The 21,211-nt window shown below is 41.4% G+C and overlaps 1 protein-coding gene across 7 annotated transcripts in view; it reads left to right on the top strand.

Moving 5' to 3' along the window:
• ABCC4 (ATP binding cassette subfamily C member 4 (PEL blood group)) overlaps positions 1-21,211 on the top strand; it is a 218,152-nt gene that overhangs the window by 147,144 nt on the left and 49,797 nt on the right. For 6 of the 7 annotated variants that reach the window (XM_073795355.1, XM_073795354.1, XM_033843477.2 and 3 more), the window contains 3 exons: positions 17,664-17,814; positions 19,219-19,338; positions 20,953-21,063. In XM_073795355.1, the coding sequence (XP_073651456.1) occupies positions 17,664-17,814; positions 19,219-19,338; positions 20,953-21,063 (382 nt within the window). The other variant, XM_073795357.1, reaches the window with a different exon arrangement.

The raw sequence follows: 21,211 nt of genomic DNA, 5'->3' as shown, positions 1-21,211 counted from the left end.
GAAAACTAATTTTCCAAATCAAATACATTATATTCAATTCATTTTCCCCAATCAACCAAATGTTTAAAACCTGTTAGTTATAACAGCAATCTTCTGGAAATTAATTAGAAGCCTATTAGCTCTGCCAGCTGAGCTGAACCGAATGAAGAGGGTTGCTCGTTACATTTCTAAATAGGCTCCCGAGTTAAAGCAAAGGAAGGTCAAAATGACAATCAGCTTGACTCACCTTATGGCTTTGCTTAAGACGTGGATCTATTTTTTTTTTTTAAGGAGTTAATTTTTTTTTAAGGAAATTTTATCCACTTGGACTCAATCCTCTAACTTAAAAAGTCAGGATAAAAGGTATCCTGAATATTATCTTTGTTAACAGTAACACCCTCACAAGTGCATAGGAATCTGAAATGGAAGTGACTTTTAGGTCTCTTGTCTGGCCCATCAGCTTCTCTGAAGAGTTTTGTCATCCCCTTTCAGAACTGAGATAGAAAATTTCTTGTGTGCCTTTGATTTTAATGTCATTAGCAAAACGGGCCGCTGACATCAGGAGAACCTGGGTTTTAATGTCTCTCATCTGATTCTTAGGGTCAGAATCCTAATGACTAGCAGGTCTTCCTCTGCTCAGGGAAGTTCGCAGAACGTGAGTCCTTCTAAACCCAACAGCTGACTTTAGAAAGGGTTGGGAAATTCCGTATCAAGAAGTTAACCTTGGTTTGATCTTGTGGTCCTTCCTGATCTACATGTCATCTCTTATTCTTGAGCCAGAAAGAACTTGGCAGGATTTATAGTAACAAATAGAATACAAATCAAAATTCAAAGCTTAGATATCTTTCCACTTTTCAGAGTATTAAAACCAACACTGACATGTTTAATGTTTGTTTCCTACTGAAGATAAGCATGTGATAATACTTTTCAGGAGAATTAAAATCAAGCAGGTACAGAAATAATGTAATTACACTAATCTATGGTAACTTTTTAATCCGTAGCATGCATGTTTCATTACTTTATCTGTAAGAAAGACAATGATAATTTTGTTGGTTTTGTAAGTAAGAGTTCAGAAATATGGACCATTGGCCTAGAACATAATTGTGTCTCCAGTTAAGTCTGATGCTGATGAATTGAAGACAGGGAACTGAGACAGAGCCCTCATAATGGGGGAGGGGGTATACTCCCATGAAGGCAGTCAGAAGTCAGATTTTATTATTCCACTAACACAGTGACTGAGATGAGAAAATTCTGTTTAAAATGTGAGCAAGTTTGCTGGCCACATGGAAGGTATTTACTTAACTTTGTCCCTTGGACTTCAACAAATGATTCGTATTTGTGTGAACATTTGTGGGGTTTTGTTTGCTTTTTGTTTTGTTTTTGGTTTCATTTAGTGCTTCATATCCATGCTGATGGGAAACAGTGACACAGCTCATTTTGAAATGAGTGTAATTTACTATTGTGCAACATTCCAGTGAGAATTCCAGAGGAACAGTGGGGTTAATGTGTGGGATATGGGAACCTGAGCTGACACAGGCATGGAACACGAGTGAATGAAGAGAGACCAATTTTTGACTGACGAGGCATTTTGGAAGGGTAGGCCAGAAATGGGGGAAGTTTTTTAAATATAGGAAATAAATATTTTATACAAAATAGCAACAGTCTGCAGGTTATCTCAGCGTTGCCTTGGGCTTTTTAGATAAGTTAGCCAGTGGCCGGCAGTGCACATCTGGCTTATTAAAGTGCTGTTCAGACACATTTTGTTTGTTTGCTTTTTCAAAAATCATAACAGCTTTGAGTATTAACAATGTTTTAAAAACCAAGTCATCTATCAATCCCGAACATGGTTCTTCACTCATGAAAACTAAATACCTTTATGAAAATAGGGATTGAAATACAAAGTATAAAGGCCATATAAACCTCGTATGTGAGAAATCAATGAGGGAGAATTCTTTGAATAGGACTTTGGCCTTCAAAACATAATGTATTTGAATAAACATAAACAAACAAACAAAATGTGGTCACTTAAAATTCACATTCTTAAGTGTATGACTTGACTTCCTAATGCCACAGCATAAATAACAACAACATAAATATAGCCTCTCACTTTCTTAAAACAGTGATTGATTTAATTAATAATGGTACCATACATACATAATATTTATGTTTCAGTAGTATTTAAATTTAATTTTATTAAGGATTAAATTAATTCTTAATGATCATTTTAATAATGCAGTAAATTTGTAATATTTGATGGCCAGTTGTATGGTTTTGTGAATGTATTTGCAACTAGAAATATAATGGGAAATCTTGAAGTTTCTCTCAAACGAATTATTTCCATTGCATATTTGTGATGTGTGGATTTGTAATTCGTTCAATATTTCTCTTTCCCACAACATGTCTTCATTTTTGGATTGTTTGCAGCAGTGTTTTATCGAGCTTCTATTATGTGCTAGGGATGTGGGGATGAAAAAGGTAAACCCTTTGTCTTCGTTCATTGGACAAGCATTCATTTGAGTGTGTCGTGTGTGCTAGGCACCATGCAGGGCTTGGGGATGTGGAGTTGAATGAAATCTAATTCCCATCTTCCTTGAGGCACACTCTCCTGGGAGAGACAGATCGAAAGTCAGCAAGTACTGTGCTGTGTGGTAAGTTACAACAGGAGTATACTGGATAGGAGACTGGATAAGGCTTTAGTGTGAGACAAATCTGATTTCCACACCCAGATCTTCCTTGACATTTTTCAACCTCCAGATGGAAGCATCCTGTACTTAATTGGAAGTAAGAGTCTGGTGTTTGAAAGAGAGACCTGCTGGGCTTCCCTGGTGGCGCAGTGGTTGGGAGTCCACCTGCCGATGCAGGGGACGCGGGTTCGTGCCCCGGTCCGGGAGGATCCCACATGCCGCGGAGCGGCTGGGCCCGTGAGCCATGGCCGCGGAGCCTGCGCGTCCGGAGCCTGTGCTCCGCAACGGGAGAGGCCACAGCAGTGAGAGGCCCGCGTACCGCAAAAAAAAAACCAAAAAACAACAAACAAAAAAAGAGAGACCTGGGATGAGTGTGGCACCTGTGTATTCTTTACTGAATCTGTGAAAATGAATAAGACTGCCCAGAGAGAGAGTGAAGCATTTCAGGAGCAAAGATCCTTATGGAAGCCTTTATATTCGGAGGGAAAGCAGAGAGAGAAGGGAAGCAGAGGAGACACACAATGAAGAGATGAGGAAATAGGTTGGGGGACCGAGGAAGGACAGACAAGTCTGTTAAGTGCAAAGGAGAAGGTAAGTCCCTGGAAAGTTGTCAGTTGATTTAGAAATCAGGAGGCTTCTGGTGACCTAAGAAGCAGGTTTCAGATGGGCGGGGCCAGACTGCAAAGGGCTGCAAATTCAGGAGGCGTGGAGGAAGCTGAAGTGAAGGCAGGCTACTCCTGGAAGGAGTCTGAGTAAAACCAGAGAGAGGCCCATCCGGAATGTAGGGTCTGCGGAGGAGTTGCTGGTTGGGTGTTTAGTTTTGGGGTTGTGGGTGTGTGGTGGGTAATATTTTCCTCTGCCCCTCCTTCCCCTCAACAAACAGGGATCAGCGTTGACGCCCTGAAGTATGGGGGTGGGTCAGGCAGGAATCCTCCCCTCCAGGCCCCCAAGGGGAGGGAGACACACCGAGATCCACCCCTGGCCGCCTTTGGAATCCTAACTGTGGCAGCGCCCTGGGGGAAGTCCTGGAAGGCAAACTGGGTGTGGGGCTGGAGGTAGTAAGGGAGCCTGGTCCAGGAGGTGGGCGTGGCTTCTAGAAAGCGACCTTTGATCCCAGATGAGAGGAAAAGGCCTTTGTGGATGGTGGGGTAGGAGGGGCTGCTGGAAGCCTAGTTTCCAATGGGCAACAGTCTTTCTGTCTGTCACCAGCTGAGAGTGGTGTTGGCAAGGGCCTTGAAGGGGGTTTTTCAGTTCGGTTTTGTTTTAAAGGATGTAGGTAGTGCCAAGTGTGTTCAAACTCATTTTTTAAAATAATTAATTAATTAATTTAGGCTGCTCCGGATCTAAGTTGTGGCACGCGGGATCTTTGCTGCGGCATGCAGGCTCTTAGTTGGGGCATGTGAACTCTTAGTTGTGACATGCATGCGGGATCTAGTTCCCTGACCAGGGATTGAACCCAGGCCCCCTGCATTGGGAGCGCAGAGTCTTACCTACTGGACCACCAGGGAAGTCCCACAAACTCATTTGTGATGATTCTGCTCATCCTTGGGTATATTTGATAAACCTTGAAATATAGTTGATCATTTTCATTCTAAAGTGTTTGTTCCATATACTTTTTCTCATCTAATTTCTTTCTCGTTCCCTAAAATGAAATCTCAGGTAATTCATTTAATGTTTTGTAATTATACAAAACACCTGCTTTGTATTATTTCTGTGTTTCTTCTGTCTTTTCCTTATGAATACTGTGTTACATAGTTTAGCCTGCCTGCGATCCTCTAAGATCAGATACCTTTATTATTTTTGCTTCCAATGCCCAAATAATTTCAGAAGTTAAGTTTGCTTTTTCACTGAAATGCAGACTAATATATCATAAAAGGGTGAGACCCTTGAAGGGATCATCGGATCCCAGGATCCTCAGAGACTGGCCGTTCATCACCCCTGACACTGGAGTAGGACTCTTTTCCCACGGTGCAGTACCATCTCGGAATACACATCTACATAGATTTGTTTCTCTTTCTTTGCCAGTGATTTATGTCATGAAGGAGCCCAGGCCTAGAGAGTAAAATTGAAATTTCCTAGTCCCTAAATCTAATCTCCCTACAGTTCCTGGAAAGAAACTTTACATGTCTGATGGACTGGCTGTTGATCTACTGGTTTGTCTGTGTGTGTGTGTGTGTGTGTGTTTGCGTGTTTGCGTTTGCACATCTTTTTTTTTTTTCTTTTTGGCCGCGCCGTGCAGCATGCAGGATTTTGTTCCCCGATCAGGGATTGAACCCACGCCCCTCTCAGTGGAAGCGCGGAGTCTTAACCACCAGACCGCCGGGGAAGTCTGCGTTTGCACATCTTTAGCCCATTCTCAAATGGAGCCTCTCAGTGCTTCAGTATTTAAGGACCAGAAAAAGTCTCTCTTCCACATTAATGAAGCTTTTCTTGACCACTCTATTCTGCAATAAAACAATGCCCATACCTTACAGAAAAGAAGAGACCCTGAAACAGGAGGCTGATTGCCTCTAGATGGGACGGCAGATTCAGCAACTGCTCTTTTTCGGTTAATCTGTTTCTTCATTTTCACCTCCTCCTGCGTCACATCATCTCTCCATTTCCTCTGTAAAATGTGCTTCCGGTGGCTGCCTCCAGGGTGCCTACACTCTGCTCCAGTCCTCAACCTCGTTATCTTTGTTCTGAATCCGTTGTGACTCTTCCTAAACTTGTTCACGCTACTTGCCCTTGTTGTATTATCTTAACTGTAAATCTCTGGATTCCAAATGGAAGAGTTGTTTGGCAAGTTGGATACTTTGGAAGGAATTAATAAAGGTGTCACTTAAGTAAAAAAGGTGTCGATGAGACAACAGATGAGTGCGGGGGAGGGATGAATTGGAGAAATGTAGAGAATTCTGTGCTGAGAGTTTCAGAAGTGTTTTAGAAACTGTAGCTGATGCACTACAGATGTGATTTACACAAGAGAGACTCGTGACATGATACCTATTTCTGCTGTTAAATTATACCAAAACATGAAGATTTTGTATTATTCTAGAATTGACTAACTATTCAGATTGTAGCAGTTAAGGGGGCATCTTCTGTAGCCCTGCCCGGAGAGACTGGGGATGGCTTCCCATTGATTCCTGAACCTCATGTAGAGATGGAGGATGCACTAATGGCAGGGAGCCCAGGAGAGTGCAGGATGGAGGCGGGGGCCAGCATACTGTAAATAGCTGGATCGTGGAGCCTGGGGGTCAGTCATCGAAGGAGATAAAGATGGAGAGGCCGAGTGGGACAGATCACAGGGTAACTTGTGTCTCAAGCACAGGAATTCGGTTTGGAGTGTTGGATGGAAGGCTACAGAGAGGAAGAAGAGACCACCAGAAGGATAGGATTTTGCGAACATAGGGAAGACAGGACGAGGCACTGACTTGTCCAGGTTTATCTTTGGGACATCCAAGTAGCAATGCCTTGTGTTTGTAATGAAAACCCTGGATTCTTACTAGGGGTTCCACACTGCAGGACAGTCCGTCCCCTCAGGTGATGGCAGCATTATCCCCGTATCCTAACGGGGGAATTACGAGTTTGTACACCATTAGTTTGACTCTTGTAGTTACCAGATATGTTGCGTGTCCAGTTGAATTATAGCTATTGGCCAAATTGGAGCTGTTCATCATTCTAAAGGAAGAAGGAGGTCAACATTAAAAAAAGCCACTTGATGTGGTATATTTAGTGTGATTCTGCCTGAGGATGTAAGAGCCCTGAAAATGGTTTTTTCCAGTGTTCTTTGTTCTCTAAGAAAAACTTGATGTTTTAGTGGTGTGATTGTGCTATTGTATTATATACTGATTATATGTTAAGGGATAATCGTCTGTGACGTCAGTAGCTTTAAGGAGTGCTGGAGTGGGGAGCCCCGCAGTCTCCCTTCCCAAGCTTGAGTCCTAGCTCTCTCCCTCTCTCCCACAAAGCTACACTTTCCTTCTCTGTAAAATAGAGAAAATATTACCAACTTCATAAAGTTTGTTGGGAAGACATAATGAAGTCAATAAAATTCTAACTACATGTTAAGCGCTAAATAATGGCTAGTTATTTTTGAAATAACACATATATTTTTCATTAGGAAAAATAGTCCAGTAACAGCATTATGTTACAATAAAGTAATTGTTGCAGACAGTTTCCAGGTCCATCTGTATCACCACACGAGTGTGTGCCACAAAGATTCTAGGTTTGTAATCCTGAAGAATTTAATGGACATTTTCCAATGTAGACCCTACGGGGGGGGGGGGGGGAACAGTTGTTTTCTGAATAGACCATTGAGTACTAAATATTTCCATACAATTTCGGAAACTTCAAGATCCCTGATAACATTGAGTAAGGAGTCACAATTATTCCAGAATTCTTTCCATTAAAATGCCCACTTTCAAGAAGTCTCCCAATAGAAAAATGAGTGCGTGACAGTGGCCAGTAAGATTCGGAAGGTTGGGTTTAGGCATATTAATTAATAAAATTTGGGAACTGCTCTGAGCATGCAAACTTGCATACTGCAAAGTGATGTAGTTTATTGAGGAAAACGGAATTGCAAAACCTTTCCTCCTCACACACCCCTAATCCACCCCAAAACAAAACAAAACAAAACACAGCAGCTTGGCTGAGCTTAAATAACTGACTTTTCATATCCTTTCACGGACACAAAGGGCTAATCCTGAGGTTGCTTGAGCCACCAATGCTGGCAGTGGCGGGGACCACCATGGAACGTGTCATTCCCTCCTCACCACACACAAAACACATTGACTGCAGCTTTATGAAGTGAAAATGCCCAAGAAAAAGAAAATGTGAAGGAGGTGTTCTCAGTCATTTCTTTCCAGAGGGGGGAGCGCAAAAGAACAAGCTGCTGCATCTGGATATTGAGAACAAAGCAAGCCTGAGACCAGGGCATAATAGGGTTGGGTCACTTGCTTTTATAGAAGCAAAGAGTGGAACTGCCTTTGCTTGTCTCAGTACCACTGACCCTTGCATTTCATTGTGTAGAGATGTCAGGGAAAGTGTGTAGAAAGCATTCCAGCCTCTTTCACTGAACAATGACTTTGTCATTTTGAGATTTCTGTGGTGTGTTGACCCTTTCCCCACCCCCTCCCTCAAATCCCCATTGGACAAAAGTGATTGTTAGTTAGGCTGCCTTGCCCTGTTTGAAAGATCTCTGTGTTTTGGACCCTTTAAAAGTAAACTCATCCATTTTAACTGAATCACAGCATTTTCCCGCTTTTGAAATCAACAGAAGCGTTTTAGTTTGGAATTTGCAGGGATGGGATATTCCCCGAAAATGCTAGTCCTAGAGCTAAAGATTCATGCACACTGCCAGGTTAAAGTGGGTTTCCTTCTTAATAGAAAGGAGAATTGATGATATTGGTTACTGGAAATATTTACAAACACTTGACCCTCGGGTTTCAGAGATTAAGGTGATATGCTTCACACAAGCCCACTCGTATGCTCCGTTTACCTTTCTTTTTAATGAAAGATCAGACGGCAGGTGGTTTTTCCAGCTTGATCGTTGGCACACTTAGAAATCAGCACTGCCAGCATCAGCCTGGTGACAGTTAATCAGTGGGGACCTTCCTAGGCTGGCAACCAAGTGTTCCATTTTGTCTGTCCCAGCATGTGTGGTCCAATGATAACGTTTATAGTTTAACAAGAAGCTAATTAAGACCTAAAGAAAAAACAATAAGCACCCCATTTTTATCAAGCCTTGTGGTGCTATTCAGAGCATAGAAATTTACATTGTAACATTATTGGACGATGTCCATTACAAAACTGTAGTGGCCATTCACAGTGCTTTCTCTCCCTGCCATCTTGTATCTTTAGGAATGATCAAATGGACTGTTGTTCCTAGGGAGGGGAAAATGGCAAAACATTTACTCATGGTGAGGACCTTTAGAGTCTCTATATGCTCTTCTTGAGTATATTTCTTCAATTCTATCTACCAGTGTATTTTCTTGATAAAATTAAGAACGGGTGAGCTGGAGAACTTCCTTCATTTTTATGGAAACCTCGTCCTTGCTAGTTTATGCATGGATATATGTCTTCAGTCTGATGTGGAACGTGATGAATTATAATCTATTTGTCTTGTGGTTGCTCTCTGCTTGTGAGTTTTGTTTCTTGCAACTCTTTCTCTGGGTCTTTTGATTTCGTTTTCGCTGATTGTTATCTGCATCCAGTTAGGAAGCAGATAGGACAGCTCTAGCATTGAAGCCAAGGGCAGCATCCTGTAGGAGATATGTCAAATGGGGCTCAGGCACCCCGCTGGTTACCGTTATTTCCCACATGTGTGCCCCAGCCTTCTTTTCCCAGCGCACCCAAGGTAATCAACACATGAAACTATGATTGTGTATTTTACACATTGCCAACACCTGCCTGAGCATAACCTAAGGTATGGGAATTGGATTCTGGTGTCATCATGGCTGTCGTTGCTGTGTTTTTCTTTTTCTTCTCGTTGTTGTTTGTCTTTTTGTTTTGTTTTGTTTTATGATTTGGCTGCTCTGTGGGGCTTGCAGCATCTTAGTTCCCCCACCAGGGATCGAACCCATACCCAAGCAGTGAAAGCACCGAGTCCTAACCATTGGGCCGTCTTTTAATCTATTTTTAAAACGTGTTTATTGATTTTTTTTGAGGTATACTTTATGTACGATGAAACAAGCAATATTTCATTTTTTTTGGTTAATGAGTTTTGATAATTGTTTACATCCCTTTGATTACCACACAAAACAAAATGTAGAGCATTCCCATGACCTCAGAAAAATCTCTCTTGCCCCTTTGCAGTCAGTTTCCACACCCCCGCAGTTATCCGAGATTTCTGTCAACATAAATCAGTTTTCCTGTTTTTGGGCTCCGTATATAAATGGAATCAACATAGTGCAGGTTTTGCTGTGCTGCCTTGTTTTGCTTAACGTGTTTTGAAGATTTTCAAGATCCGTCCATGTTGCTACTTGTTTCAGTGGTTCTTTTCTTTCTTTTTACTTTCTGAGTCATTCCATTATGTGAAGAGACCACAATTAATTTATCCATTCTCCAGTTGATGGATACTTGTGTCGTTCATAGCTTTCAGCAATGAACCTTCTTGGAGAAGTGTTTATACGGACACAAGTTATCATTCTTCTCAGCTCTATTTCAGAGGAATGATGCAAGGTCCATGTACAAGTGGAACTGTTGGGTCATAAGGTAGGCGTTTGTTAACTTAAAAAAAAATTACCATAAAGTTTTTCAAGATAGTTGCACCACTTTACACACCCGCCAGCAACCTATGGGAGTTCTGGCTGTTCCACACCTTAGCAGTTTTTGCAGCACTTAGTATTATCAGTCTTTGTGATTCAAGTCTTTCTGTGCATGACTACTCTCATTGTGGTGTCAGTTTGCATTTTCCTAATGATTAATGATATTGAGCTCTTTTTCATGCATGCTTACTGACTATTTTTTCCAGTTATTCTAGCCACATTTGTTTAAAAGACTTTTACGGATTGAATTGGCACCTTGGTTAAAAATCATCTGACTGTATGTTAATAAGTCTGAGTTTGTATACTTTATTTTGTTCGATTGATCTTTTTATCCTTGTACCAGTACTGCAGTCTTAGTTACTGTTCGTTTTAGTAAGACTTGAAATCCTCTGGTTTAAGTCCTCTAACTTTGTACTTCTTCCTTAAGATTGTTTTGATCATTCTAGATCATTTACTTTTCTGTACAAATTTTGGAAGCCTTTTAATTTGTTTTCAATGAAAGCCTGCTGGAATTTTGATTAATATTTTCTTTTAGCTATAGATCCATTTGAGGAGAGTCTGAGTTTAACACTATTGAATCTGTCAGTTATGTATGTGGTACATCTCTCTACTTATTTAGGTCATGTTGAATTTTAGAAGTGTTACGTAGTTGTTACAGAAATCTTATATAATCTTTTGGTTAAATTCATTCCTGAATATTTGATGTCTTTTGATTGTATTTATGGGATTGTTTTTAATATCACTTTCCAATTGCTTGTTGCTGGTGTATAGAAATACAATTGATTTATTTGTGAATCCACTTTGCATTTCCTGGGCGTGGTTTTTCTTTTTTAATCTTGTAGAATTTTCTATATCCACGGTCATGTTAGCTGCCAATATTAACAATTTTACTTCTTCATTTCCAATATTTATTAGTTTTATTTCCTTGCTGTGGCTAGAGGTTTGAGTACAATGTTGAAAAAAGATGATAATACATTCTTGTACTCTTAAGGTAAAATCTTTTAATATTTCTCCATCAAGAATGATGTTAACTACAATTTTCTTAGGTAGATTGAATGTTTCCTTTAATTCCTAAATTCCTGAGAATTTTACTGTTTTTAAAATCAAGAATAGGTGTTAAAATTTGACCAATATTTTTCTACATTTCTTCAGATAATTATATTATTATTCACCATTAATCTTTTAATGTGGTATATTATACCGATTGATATTTGCAGGTTAAATTAACCTTATGTTCCTAGAATAAACTCCACTTGGTCCTAATGTGTACCATATATATATTTTTTTACGTATCATTGTATGCAATTTGTTAATGTTTTGTCAAGAATATTTGTATCTGTTGTTCATGAGGCATCTTGGTTCATAATTTGCTTTTCTTTAAATGTTTTGCCAGGTTTTGTGGTATCAGAGTTATGCAGTCCTCATAAAAAGACATGGGAAATGGATATTTTTGTTATGGTCTTTTTTTTTTTTTTTTTTTTTTTTTTAAGCTGCACCTTGCGGCTTGTGGTATCTCAGTTCCCCAACCAGGGATTGAGCCCGGGCCAGGGCAGTGCAAGCCCGAAATCCTAACCACTAGGCCACCAGGGCACTCCCATGGTCAGTTTTATGTGTCAATTTGACCAGGCTGCATTCCAGTTATTCAGTCACAAAGTAGTCTAGGTGTTACTGTGCAGATATTTTATAAATATGATTAATCAGTTGACTTTAAGGAATGCTATCTTAGATAGTCTTGGTGGACCTGATTCAGTCTGTTGAAAGGACTTAAGAGTTAAGGCTTCCCTGAATAGAAAGAAGTTCTGCCTGTGGATAACAGCATTGGCTCCTGCCCAAGAGTTCCGGCCTATCGTTTGTAACAGCTGGCCCTGTGGATTTCTGACTTGCCTAGCCAAGTTTGATTGTGAAATACTACTTTTTTTTTGTTGTTAGATTCAGTTTATTGGTATGTTGTTTAGTGTTCCTAAGACAGTTTGGCTTGTAGCTTTTTTCTTTTAATGTGTTTGTGTGGTTTTTATATCATGATAATGCTGGAGTCAGATTCCCTGGAAGAATTTGGTAAAACTTTTTTCACAATCTACTTGTGAAGCCCTATAGACCTAAAGTCTTTTTTTGGTGGGAAATTTTCATATTATGGAGTCAGATTCTTAAATTGATATGGAAGTATTCAGATCTTCTGTTTCATATTCTGTCAGTCTTTGTATGTGGTTTTTCAAGAAATTTGTTGTTTGCATTGTATTTTTAAGTTTATGAGCACAATGCTCATTATATCCCGTCTTTAGTGCCTGTGATCTCTCTTGTGTTATTCTCTTTTAATTCACGTTAATGGTAATCCCCCCCCCCCTTTTTTTTACGTGGGCCTCTCACTGTTGTGGCCTCTCCCGTTGCAGAGCACAGGCTCCGGACGCGCAGGCTCAGTGGCCATGGCTCATGGGCCCAGCCACTCCGCGGCATGTGGGATCTTCCCGGACTGGGGCACGAACCCGTGTCCCCTGCATCGGCAGGCGGACTCTCAACTACTGCGCCACCAGGGAAGCCCGACCCTTGACTTTTATACTTTCTTTTTGTTTTTTTAAATAAGACTTTTTTTTTGTTACAGCAGTTTTTAGTTCACAGTGAAATTAAGAGGAAGATTCAGAGATTTCCCATGTACACTCTGTGGCCTTTAAAAAAAAATGTTTAAAGTTATAAATTTACCTCTAAGCACCTTAGTTGCAGCCTTCAAATTTTAATATTTGTAGATATTCATTTTCTTGTATGCCAGAATTCTTTGTAATTTTATTGTAATTTTGAATTAGATGATACCTTGAAATGTATTATTGAACTTCCAAATATTTAGTGACATACTAGTTGCCTTTTTGTTATTGATTTCTTGTTAAATCTGCTTAGGTCAGAATATATTCTGTACAATTTCTGTCCCTTGAAGTTTGTTGATACTTGCTTTATAGTATAGGATATATGCAATTGAAAAGAATGTCTTATGTAATCACTGACTGCCGTGTTTTATAGTGCCTAATTAGGTCAGATATATTAATGACATTTTTAAAATCTCTTCTATCTCCGTTGACTTTTATCTGCTTTTTCTATCAGTCTCTGAGATGGGTGGGTTTCAATCTCCCACTGTGGGTATGGCATTGTCTGTTTCTACTGAGTTCTGTCAGATTTTGCTTTATACATTAGTGAGCTGTGTTATTCGGATTATGTAAGTTTGGATTTTTTAAAATATCTTTTAGATAAAATTGACCCTTTATTCTTATGAAATGTTTTCCTTTATTTCTAGGAATCCTTCCTAACTTCATGTTAGATAGATACTCCAGCTTTCTTTTGGTTAGTTTTTATGTGGGATACATTGTTCAACATTTTATTTCCACTTTTATTTGGTGTTATTTCTAAGCTGTGCTTTTCAAACATAGGAAATAGATGCACTGTAGTCTTGAATTTCATAATAAGCTCAAACACTGAAAAAGGTTAGTAAGGAAGCTATTGATCGTTGAGATTTGCTGAACACAAAGGAAGGGAGAAGTGCACTCTGTTTCCCTAATCATTTCTCTTGTGTTGGTTAAGAAACTGTAAACCAAACCCCACCATTCACTCTTTAGTGGAGTTTAACTGTGACTCAGGATTAAGGGCTACCTGAAGGAATACACAGGTTCCACAGCTAGTGTGGATCTGAAAAGATCTAAGGCAGTCAACTGAGGGATGAAAAGCATGATTAGTGAATCCTAAGGAAAGGACAGGTTTAGAAAAGCTTTATTAATAATAGAGTGTGTATGGATCTCATCATAGAGATAAGATACACCACTTTTTATCATTTTCTTATATAAAAGAGTTAATTGGGTTGGGTGAGGTCAAAAGAAATGTGATAAAGGAGGGGTCTGGAACCAGAGCTGCTCTGTAGACTCCCTTAGACATGCAAGGTACCATCTCACCTTACACCTGCAGACTCAACATTAACTCTAGGGTTAGTATTAAGTTTAGGAGCTTGCACTGATTTCCCTTTGCTTCTGTTTATCCTGTGATTGAAGGGTAAGGAGTATTGTTTCATAGAAATTACATTATATTGCTTTGTGTTTTTAAAAACTATTTATTTATGTCTTTATTTGGCTGTGTCAACTCTTCGTTGCAGCACGTGGGCTCTTCATTGTTGCATGTGGGCTTCTCTTTAGTCGTGGCGCCCGGGCTCCAGAGCTCGCGGGCTTAGTTGCCCCACAGCATGTGAGATCTCAGTTCCTGGACAAGGGGTCAAACCCACGTCCCTCGCCTTGGAAGGCAGATTCTTAACCCCCCTGGACCAGCAGGGAAGTCCCAGAAATTACATTCTATTTCTTAATACTTAGAGAGCTTCGTGGAGGCGTTCAGGATTTTACTGCCTCTACGAGAATCTTGGGTGAGCTAGCAGTACAATTGATGAGATAGTCATTTCATTGAAAGGCTTTTTTTTTTCATCTGATATGTTTCCAGAATAAATAGGTAGAAGAATCTTTCCCACACCCACATCAATAAACAGCTTACTGATCAAAAACTGGGCATTTCTTAATCTCCCTAAATCAGAAGAAAATCTTGCTGTATTTTCTTGCCAAGAAGTGAATCTTGCTTTGTTTATTGCACTTGAGTCATATTTTCTGCAAAAATCAGTAATAGTTTAAGGCAATCTGGACGATTTGTACTTATCACAACTTGGAATATAATTCTTAGGAGTCTGACTGACAGCAAAATTCAAAGATTTGCAATTCTCTTGGGGTGTTAACAGTCTTAATGATCCTCATTTTATTTTTAATCCTGTAAACAGATAATAAAAGTCCCGTCTACTTATTAAGTGACTTTATGATTAAACACATATTTCACGTTGTGCCCAATATAGGAGTGAGTGAGAGAGTTCACATAAGAATGGGGTGAGCCAGAAGTATGGATGGCATATTTGTTTGCATAAAGTAAGAAGAATACATTTTTACTGGTGTTTATAGAAAGCATGTTCTTTGGCACAAGCTTCACAGAGACTGGCAGGAACAGAATCCCATGGAATTAAGTTTAAAGTGACATGTGGGTAGAGATACCTAGGAATTCCTGCAGGACTGTAAGCAATTTGGACTTTAAATGCCAAACAGGCAAACAGGCCCTCGTATTTCACACTGTGCTTGTGAAAGGAATACGTTAAAGTCTGCCATATTAGAATATAGTGTTAATTCTAGACTTAGAGACTTCCTGGGGGAACTTTAATCCAAGTGTATACATTGAACTTATAAAATCCTCAACCTCATGTGTGTGTTCTTGGGGTTTATGTATTTATTAAAATTAAGTCACGTTGTATTTTATGCTTTCTTACGAAACTTTAAAAAAAATTTAAACAGTGATTATTAAAACATGTTAGTGTGTTCTATGAGCAATCATTTTTAAGACCTTTTAATGATCAGTCTGCTGTATGAGCTGATCAGGCTCTAGTTAGCTAGGAAACTAGAACTGGCCCCTGCATGGGAGAGAATGCAAATAAATGGGGAAAATTATAAAAGGGGAGTATATTTAGATCTTGATTTTTTTATTATGAATTTTATCTGTATATGGGATGCTGTATCAGGCAGAAATTAAAGGAACAGGCTCGGGAACAAAATGAGTAAATTCTCTGACTTCGAGCAAACTCCCAAACCTCTCTGAGCTTTGTGAACAGAAAGCATAATCTCTCCTACTCAGATGTGATAGGAGAATGAAATTAGTAACGCTTGTGAAATACTAGAGAGGTGGGACCCATGGCGAGCCTCGTGAAGTGTCATCCATTATTGGTAATTTGGAGGGTGCGGTAATAACCACCATTTATTTGGTTGTCAACCAGATCTAGAGACTTGTGGAATTTCTTCAGTATTATGAAAAAATTTGCCGTGGGCACTAGCAATACAGCAGTTATCTTAGTTTTCACATTTTATGAATGGGGAGGTTTTTAAACAAAACCATTAACATTTTCCAGAAAGCATTATTATTATTTTTTTTTCCTTTACTGTTTTTCTATACTCGATTAACAATTCACTTAGCTTATAGTGTGGTTTGTCAGAAAGAGCTGCTCACAGGACAGCATCATTTCTGAGGATGAGAGGTGCTCATTAGACCTCCCTTCCGCAGGTGGTGGTGACAGTGCCCTCTGCCTGAGTCATCCCGACATCCTAACCAGGCTGCTTTGTTCCACCAAGAAGGGTGACCTCGGGTGGACACAGTTAAATTTCCTGGGATTCACTAGTTTACAAAATGTAGCTTTTGTACTTTCATTGATATGAACTCACCAATTCATGGTGCATGAAAGAGGAAATGTCAAATTGATCTTCTGTTTGGAATATACGTCTTCATCAGGTTTGCTTTGGTGCTTCAGAGGTCTACCATTTTTTCCCCTTAGTCTCCAAGAAATGCTCAGCAATTTCAGAGCAGTAAGTTTCCACTAATAAGAAGCAAAGTTTGAAATAAAGAAAGGATATAGAATAGGAAACATCTCAAAAAATGGTGACTTGCCTCCATTCTCCTAAGGTTATCAACCTTTGGAAGGCCTAGAGTTGGGAAGAAAATACAGAGGGGACAGAAGTTGTAGTACGGATGAGGTTTATTGTTCATATTATTTAAAAAGTGTGTCTTCAAACAGAATAGACCTCACATTCAAGTTTTCTCTGTGGCCAGAGAAAAGCCATAGTCACTTTGGTACAGGTGACATCATTACCACGCCTAGGAAAAATAGCACCTGCTCCGCTATGTCCTTGGTTGGTACTAAGCTGCTCCAGTCGTTAGAATGAACTGACAGGGTCCAACCTCATGGGATTCTTAAGATTCTTTGGGTCCATAAATCTATGAATACACCGTCCCATCTCTCCTGGCTCCTTGAATCTAGAACACAATTAAGGGAGTTAGACTTTATATTTGTTATATATGAACTGCTAAGCACTTTATATACAGTATCTCATTTAATTCCCATCACCATCCTTTCATGTTGTTGGTATATCCCAGTTTTTGCTTAGATTAAGAGTGTTTGTCAGACTTCCCTGGTGGCACAGTGGTTAAGGATCCACCTGCCAATGCAGGGGACACGGGTCTGAGCCCTGGTCCGGGAAGATCCCACATGAAGCAGAACAACTAAGCCCTTGCGCCACAACTACTGAGCCTGCGCTTTAAAGCCCACGAGCCGCAACTACTGAAGCCCGAGCGAGCACCTAGAGCCTGTGCTCCTCAACGAGAGAAGCCACTGCAATGAGAAGCCTGCGCACCGCAACGAAGAGTAGCCCCTGCTCGCCGCAGCTAGAGAAAGCTGTGCACAGCAACAAGGACCCAACGCAGCCAAAAATACATAAATAAACAAACAAATAAATAAATAAATATTTTTCAGAAAAACTTTGTCACATGGTAAGCGTGCAATAAATATTGTGAGCAACACCTATAATTTTCTTCTTTCTTTCTTTTTTTTTTCTCACTGTTGTGGCCTCTTCCGTTGTGGAGCACAGGCTCTGGACGCACAGGCTCAGCGGCCATGGCTCACGGGCCCAGCCGCTCCGCAGCATGTGGGATCTTCCCAGACTGGGGTACAAACCCATGTCCCCTGCATCAGCAGGCAGACTCTCAACCACTGCACCACCAGGGAAGCCCCTCTTCTTTCTTTGGATGGGAAAGCATTCCTTACCATTCCAACATGTCCTTCGAAGAAAGGAGTTTAATCCTAACAAAACAACCCATTAAAGGTTATTTTTGAGGAGAATGCTGGATAAAGAGGCCACTGTATCTGTTTTCACTCTTCCAGACATTTCTACAAGTGATTGGTGTGGTGGGTGTGGCGGTTTCGGTGATTCCTTGGATTGCGATACCCCTGGTTCCCCTTGGCATCATTTTCTTTGTTCTCCGGAGATATTTCTTACAGACGTCAAGGGATGTGAAACGCCTGGAATCTACAAGTGAGTACCCAGGGCTCTCAGGTTGGGATGGCATCTCAGGCTGTCTTCCATTTGTGCTGTAATGGACCAGACCCCTGAAATTCTGCAGACTCTGTCTTCTGGAATTTCTCACTAAGTTAACATTAGGTAATTAGATATTATGGCCACTGTGAGTCCATGTGGCCCTTAAGGCAAATGGAGCTGGTGGCGGGTCAGCTGCAGCTTTGCATTTTAGCAAAGGCGAGCACCATGAGGACAGGGGACTGTTTCTGTCTTGTTCATGACATGCTTCCTCACACAGAGCATCTACTCCATAAATACTTTTCTTAAAAATACAATATTTCATCATGCTGGAATTAATGTCTTTTCTAGGAGATGCACAGGTAACAAAGCGATGTCAGTATTTCCTGCTGATAAAGCACAAGTTATCACTCATCCCAGAAAGGTCACAGGCTCAGAATCTGCCCACAAAGAAAGCAAGTTGCCTCATTCACGGCGGGGAATGAAAACCAAAAGGGGTCCTCCCTGCCCAGCAACCTATGACCCACCTGTTCCCTGATGTGCGGGAGCCAGACCGTGGTGCTCGTGTTCAGTGTGCTCTTAGAGAAGATGCCAGGAAACAAATGGCTGGTCATGTGACACGAGGCCCCACACCAATACATAGTCACTAAACAGAGAATGGCTGCTGTCAGATTCTAAAAGAGTGACATCAGTGTCACATACCACAGTGGCCTCCAAATGCCTCAAGTATCCAGTAGGGCAGCTATAAAAACATCCATCAGGTTCCCAGAGCGGAAGTCGAAACTATTCAAAGACCCCTTGACTGCATGGGTCCTCTGGGCACAAGGGCCGTGTGACGCCCAGGTGCTCCGTGGCACACAAAGAGACTCTTGGCATAGGTGCAGGAAAATTCCCAGGATGGAAGGAGATGGCAGACTCTCCGTTCACCTTACTTATCTCGCCTCTGTCCTTGTGCCAGCCCTTAAGTTTCTAATCTTAGGTGGAGACAACACACAGATAGTTCATCAAAATTCAGCGTGGTGAAGGACTCTGACGGAGAATTAAATTTTAAAATGATACTGAACCAAAAATTAGTGAACAGGTAATTACCTCCAGGTAATTTCTACCTGGAGGGATGTCAGGGAAGAATTTGGAATGTGGCCCTGTTTGAGGAGGACCTTGATGATTGAGTTAGTATGGAGGTTCATTATCTAAATCTAGGTCAGATCTTTCATGTCCAGGTCATAAAAGTGAAGCTTAGTGTGAGCAAGAGTTGGAGGGTCACGTGGAGGATCTTCTCCCGAAGAGGGGCGTCATCCCCCTTCCTCCAGGAAGCCCTTGGGTGTTGCCCCTTGGAAGGCGGTGGATTTCTTTGCATCGAGTCTCCCTGACTTATCTGTTGTTTGTCTGTCCCTGCTTCCCCAGCTCGGAGCCCAGTATTTTCCCACTTATCATCATCTCTCCAAGGACTCTGGACCATCCGGGCGTACAAAGCCGAAGAGAGGTTTCAGGAACTGTTCGATGCACACCAGGACTTGCATTCAGGTCTGTAAGTTTCTGGACATGATTTCAGAGGATGGGAGGTGCTGCCTTCTGAGGCTTGAGTCCTTGTCAGGTGGCCTTGCCGGCCCACACCGCTCTCTGCGCCTCCCCAGCCCTTCCTCTCAGCCTCCCCTCTGTGCTCTCCTCTTCCCCATCACACCCCTGCTTTTCTCCCTTCACTGGCTTGCATTGTCCTTCCATCAAGGTGCCCTGTGGCCTTCTGTCCGTTTAGGGAGGGTGTCAACAGATTTTATTTTTTTTAAGTAAAGAGCCACACGGTCTCTGTTGCAACTACTCAGCTCTGCTATTTATTTATTTTAATAATTGAATTGTCAAAATATTTATTTATTTATTTATTTGTTGGTTTTGGCTGCATTGGCTGTTCCTTGCTGCACATGGGCTTTCTCTAGTTGCAGTGAGCGAGGGCTACACTTTGTTGCCGTGTGCAGGCTTCTTATCGTGGTGGCTTCTCTCGTTGTGGAGCACAGGCTCTAGGATCATGGGCTCAGTAGTTGTGGCGCACGGGCTCAGCTGCTCCGTGGCATGTGGGATCTCCCCGGACCAGGGCTCGAACCCGTGTTCCCTGCATTGGCAGGCGGATTCTTAACCTCTGCGCCACCAGGGAATTCCAGCTTTGCTGTTTATTACCGCACTGAAGCAGACAAAAATAATACGTCGGCAAATGGCTGTGTTCCTTTAAAGCTTTATTTACAAAAGCAGGTTGTGGCCATTCTTGGCCCTCAGGCTGTAATTTGCTGACTCATTTTTTTTTTTTTTTTGTGGTACGTGGGCCCCTCACTGCTGTGGCCTCTCCCGTTGCGGAGCACAGGCTCACCGGCCATGGCTCACGGGCCCAGCCACTCCGCAGCGTGTGGGATCCTCCCGGCCCCGGGGCACGAACCCGTGTCCCCTGCATCGGCAGGCGGACTCTCAACCACTGCGCCACCAGGGAAGCCCCTGCTGACTCTTTTCAGAGCATACAGGGTGGCAGACCTGAAGAAGGAAAATAATTTCTCTCTTATCAGATTTGCCACCCAGAATTCCCTCTAAGTCAATAAAATCCTGGCGCAACTTTCCAATCTTTATTGTATTTTGAAGAGAAAATGGCATTTTGAAAGCCACATGCAGATCCTGCTAGCTGATGGTCGTTTGGATACTGGCTCCTAAGAATAAACATTGTGCAGGGCCCTGTAGTAAGTGCAGAAGGTGCTGGAAACAGTGTGAGCTGCGATCTCTGCCAGCAGAGAACTAGGAGCAGTCAGCCCTGTGAGAGGATGAGCCTCACGTTGAGGCCCAGAACTGTACGAAACACACCAACGAGACCACTTTTCTATGTTCATGATCATGATCGTAGTTCTGTTTATAACCTGTGGGTTGAAGATTTTCGTACATTCTTCCCACAAAGCCCCTGGACTGATATCTACGTATACCATACGTTGTCTTGTGTCAGAACCTGGCTTTTCGTGATCTCTAGGTTGCTTGAGTACGTAACTTTGCTGTCCTACCTTGCGTAAAAATCTGTTGTAGCTCAACTGCGCAAAGTGCTCTCCCTCATTAGAAGCAGCCTCCATGATACTTCTGCTTATTCATTATGCTTCTTATACTTCACAAATCCAGAGGCTTGGTTCTTGTTTCTGACTACGTCCCGATGGTTCGCTGTGCGTCTGGATGCCATCTGTGCCATCTTTGTCATTGTTGTTGCCTTTGGGTCCCTGATTCTGGCAAAAAGTAAGTACAGATGTGAATAACTATTTGTATTATGATTACAATTTATAGCTTCGTTTGCAGTTATTAATTTAAACTCTTGGCTCATTGTCTAATCCCATAGACCATTTGGTTCTAATGAATTGTATTAAAGTGTTTGCAGCATGTGGTT

This window comes from Tursiops truncatus, chromosome 18 (genome assembly GCF_011762595.2).
Source record: "Tursiops truncatus isolate mTurTru1 chromosome 18, mTurTru1.mat.Y, whole genome shotgun sequence".
Lineage (NCBI taxonomy): Eukaryota > Metazoa > Chordata > Mammalia > Artiodactyla > Delphinidae > Tursiops > Tursiops truncatus.
This window is presented reverse-complemented; position numbering and strand designations above follow the sequence as displayed.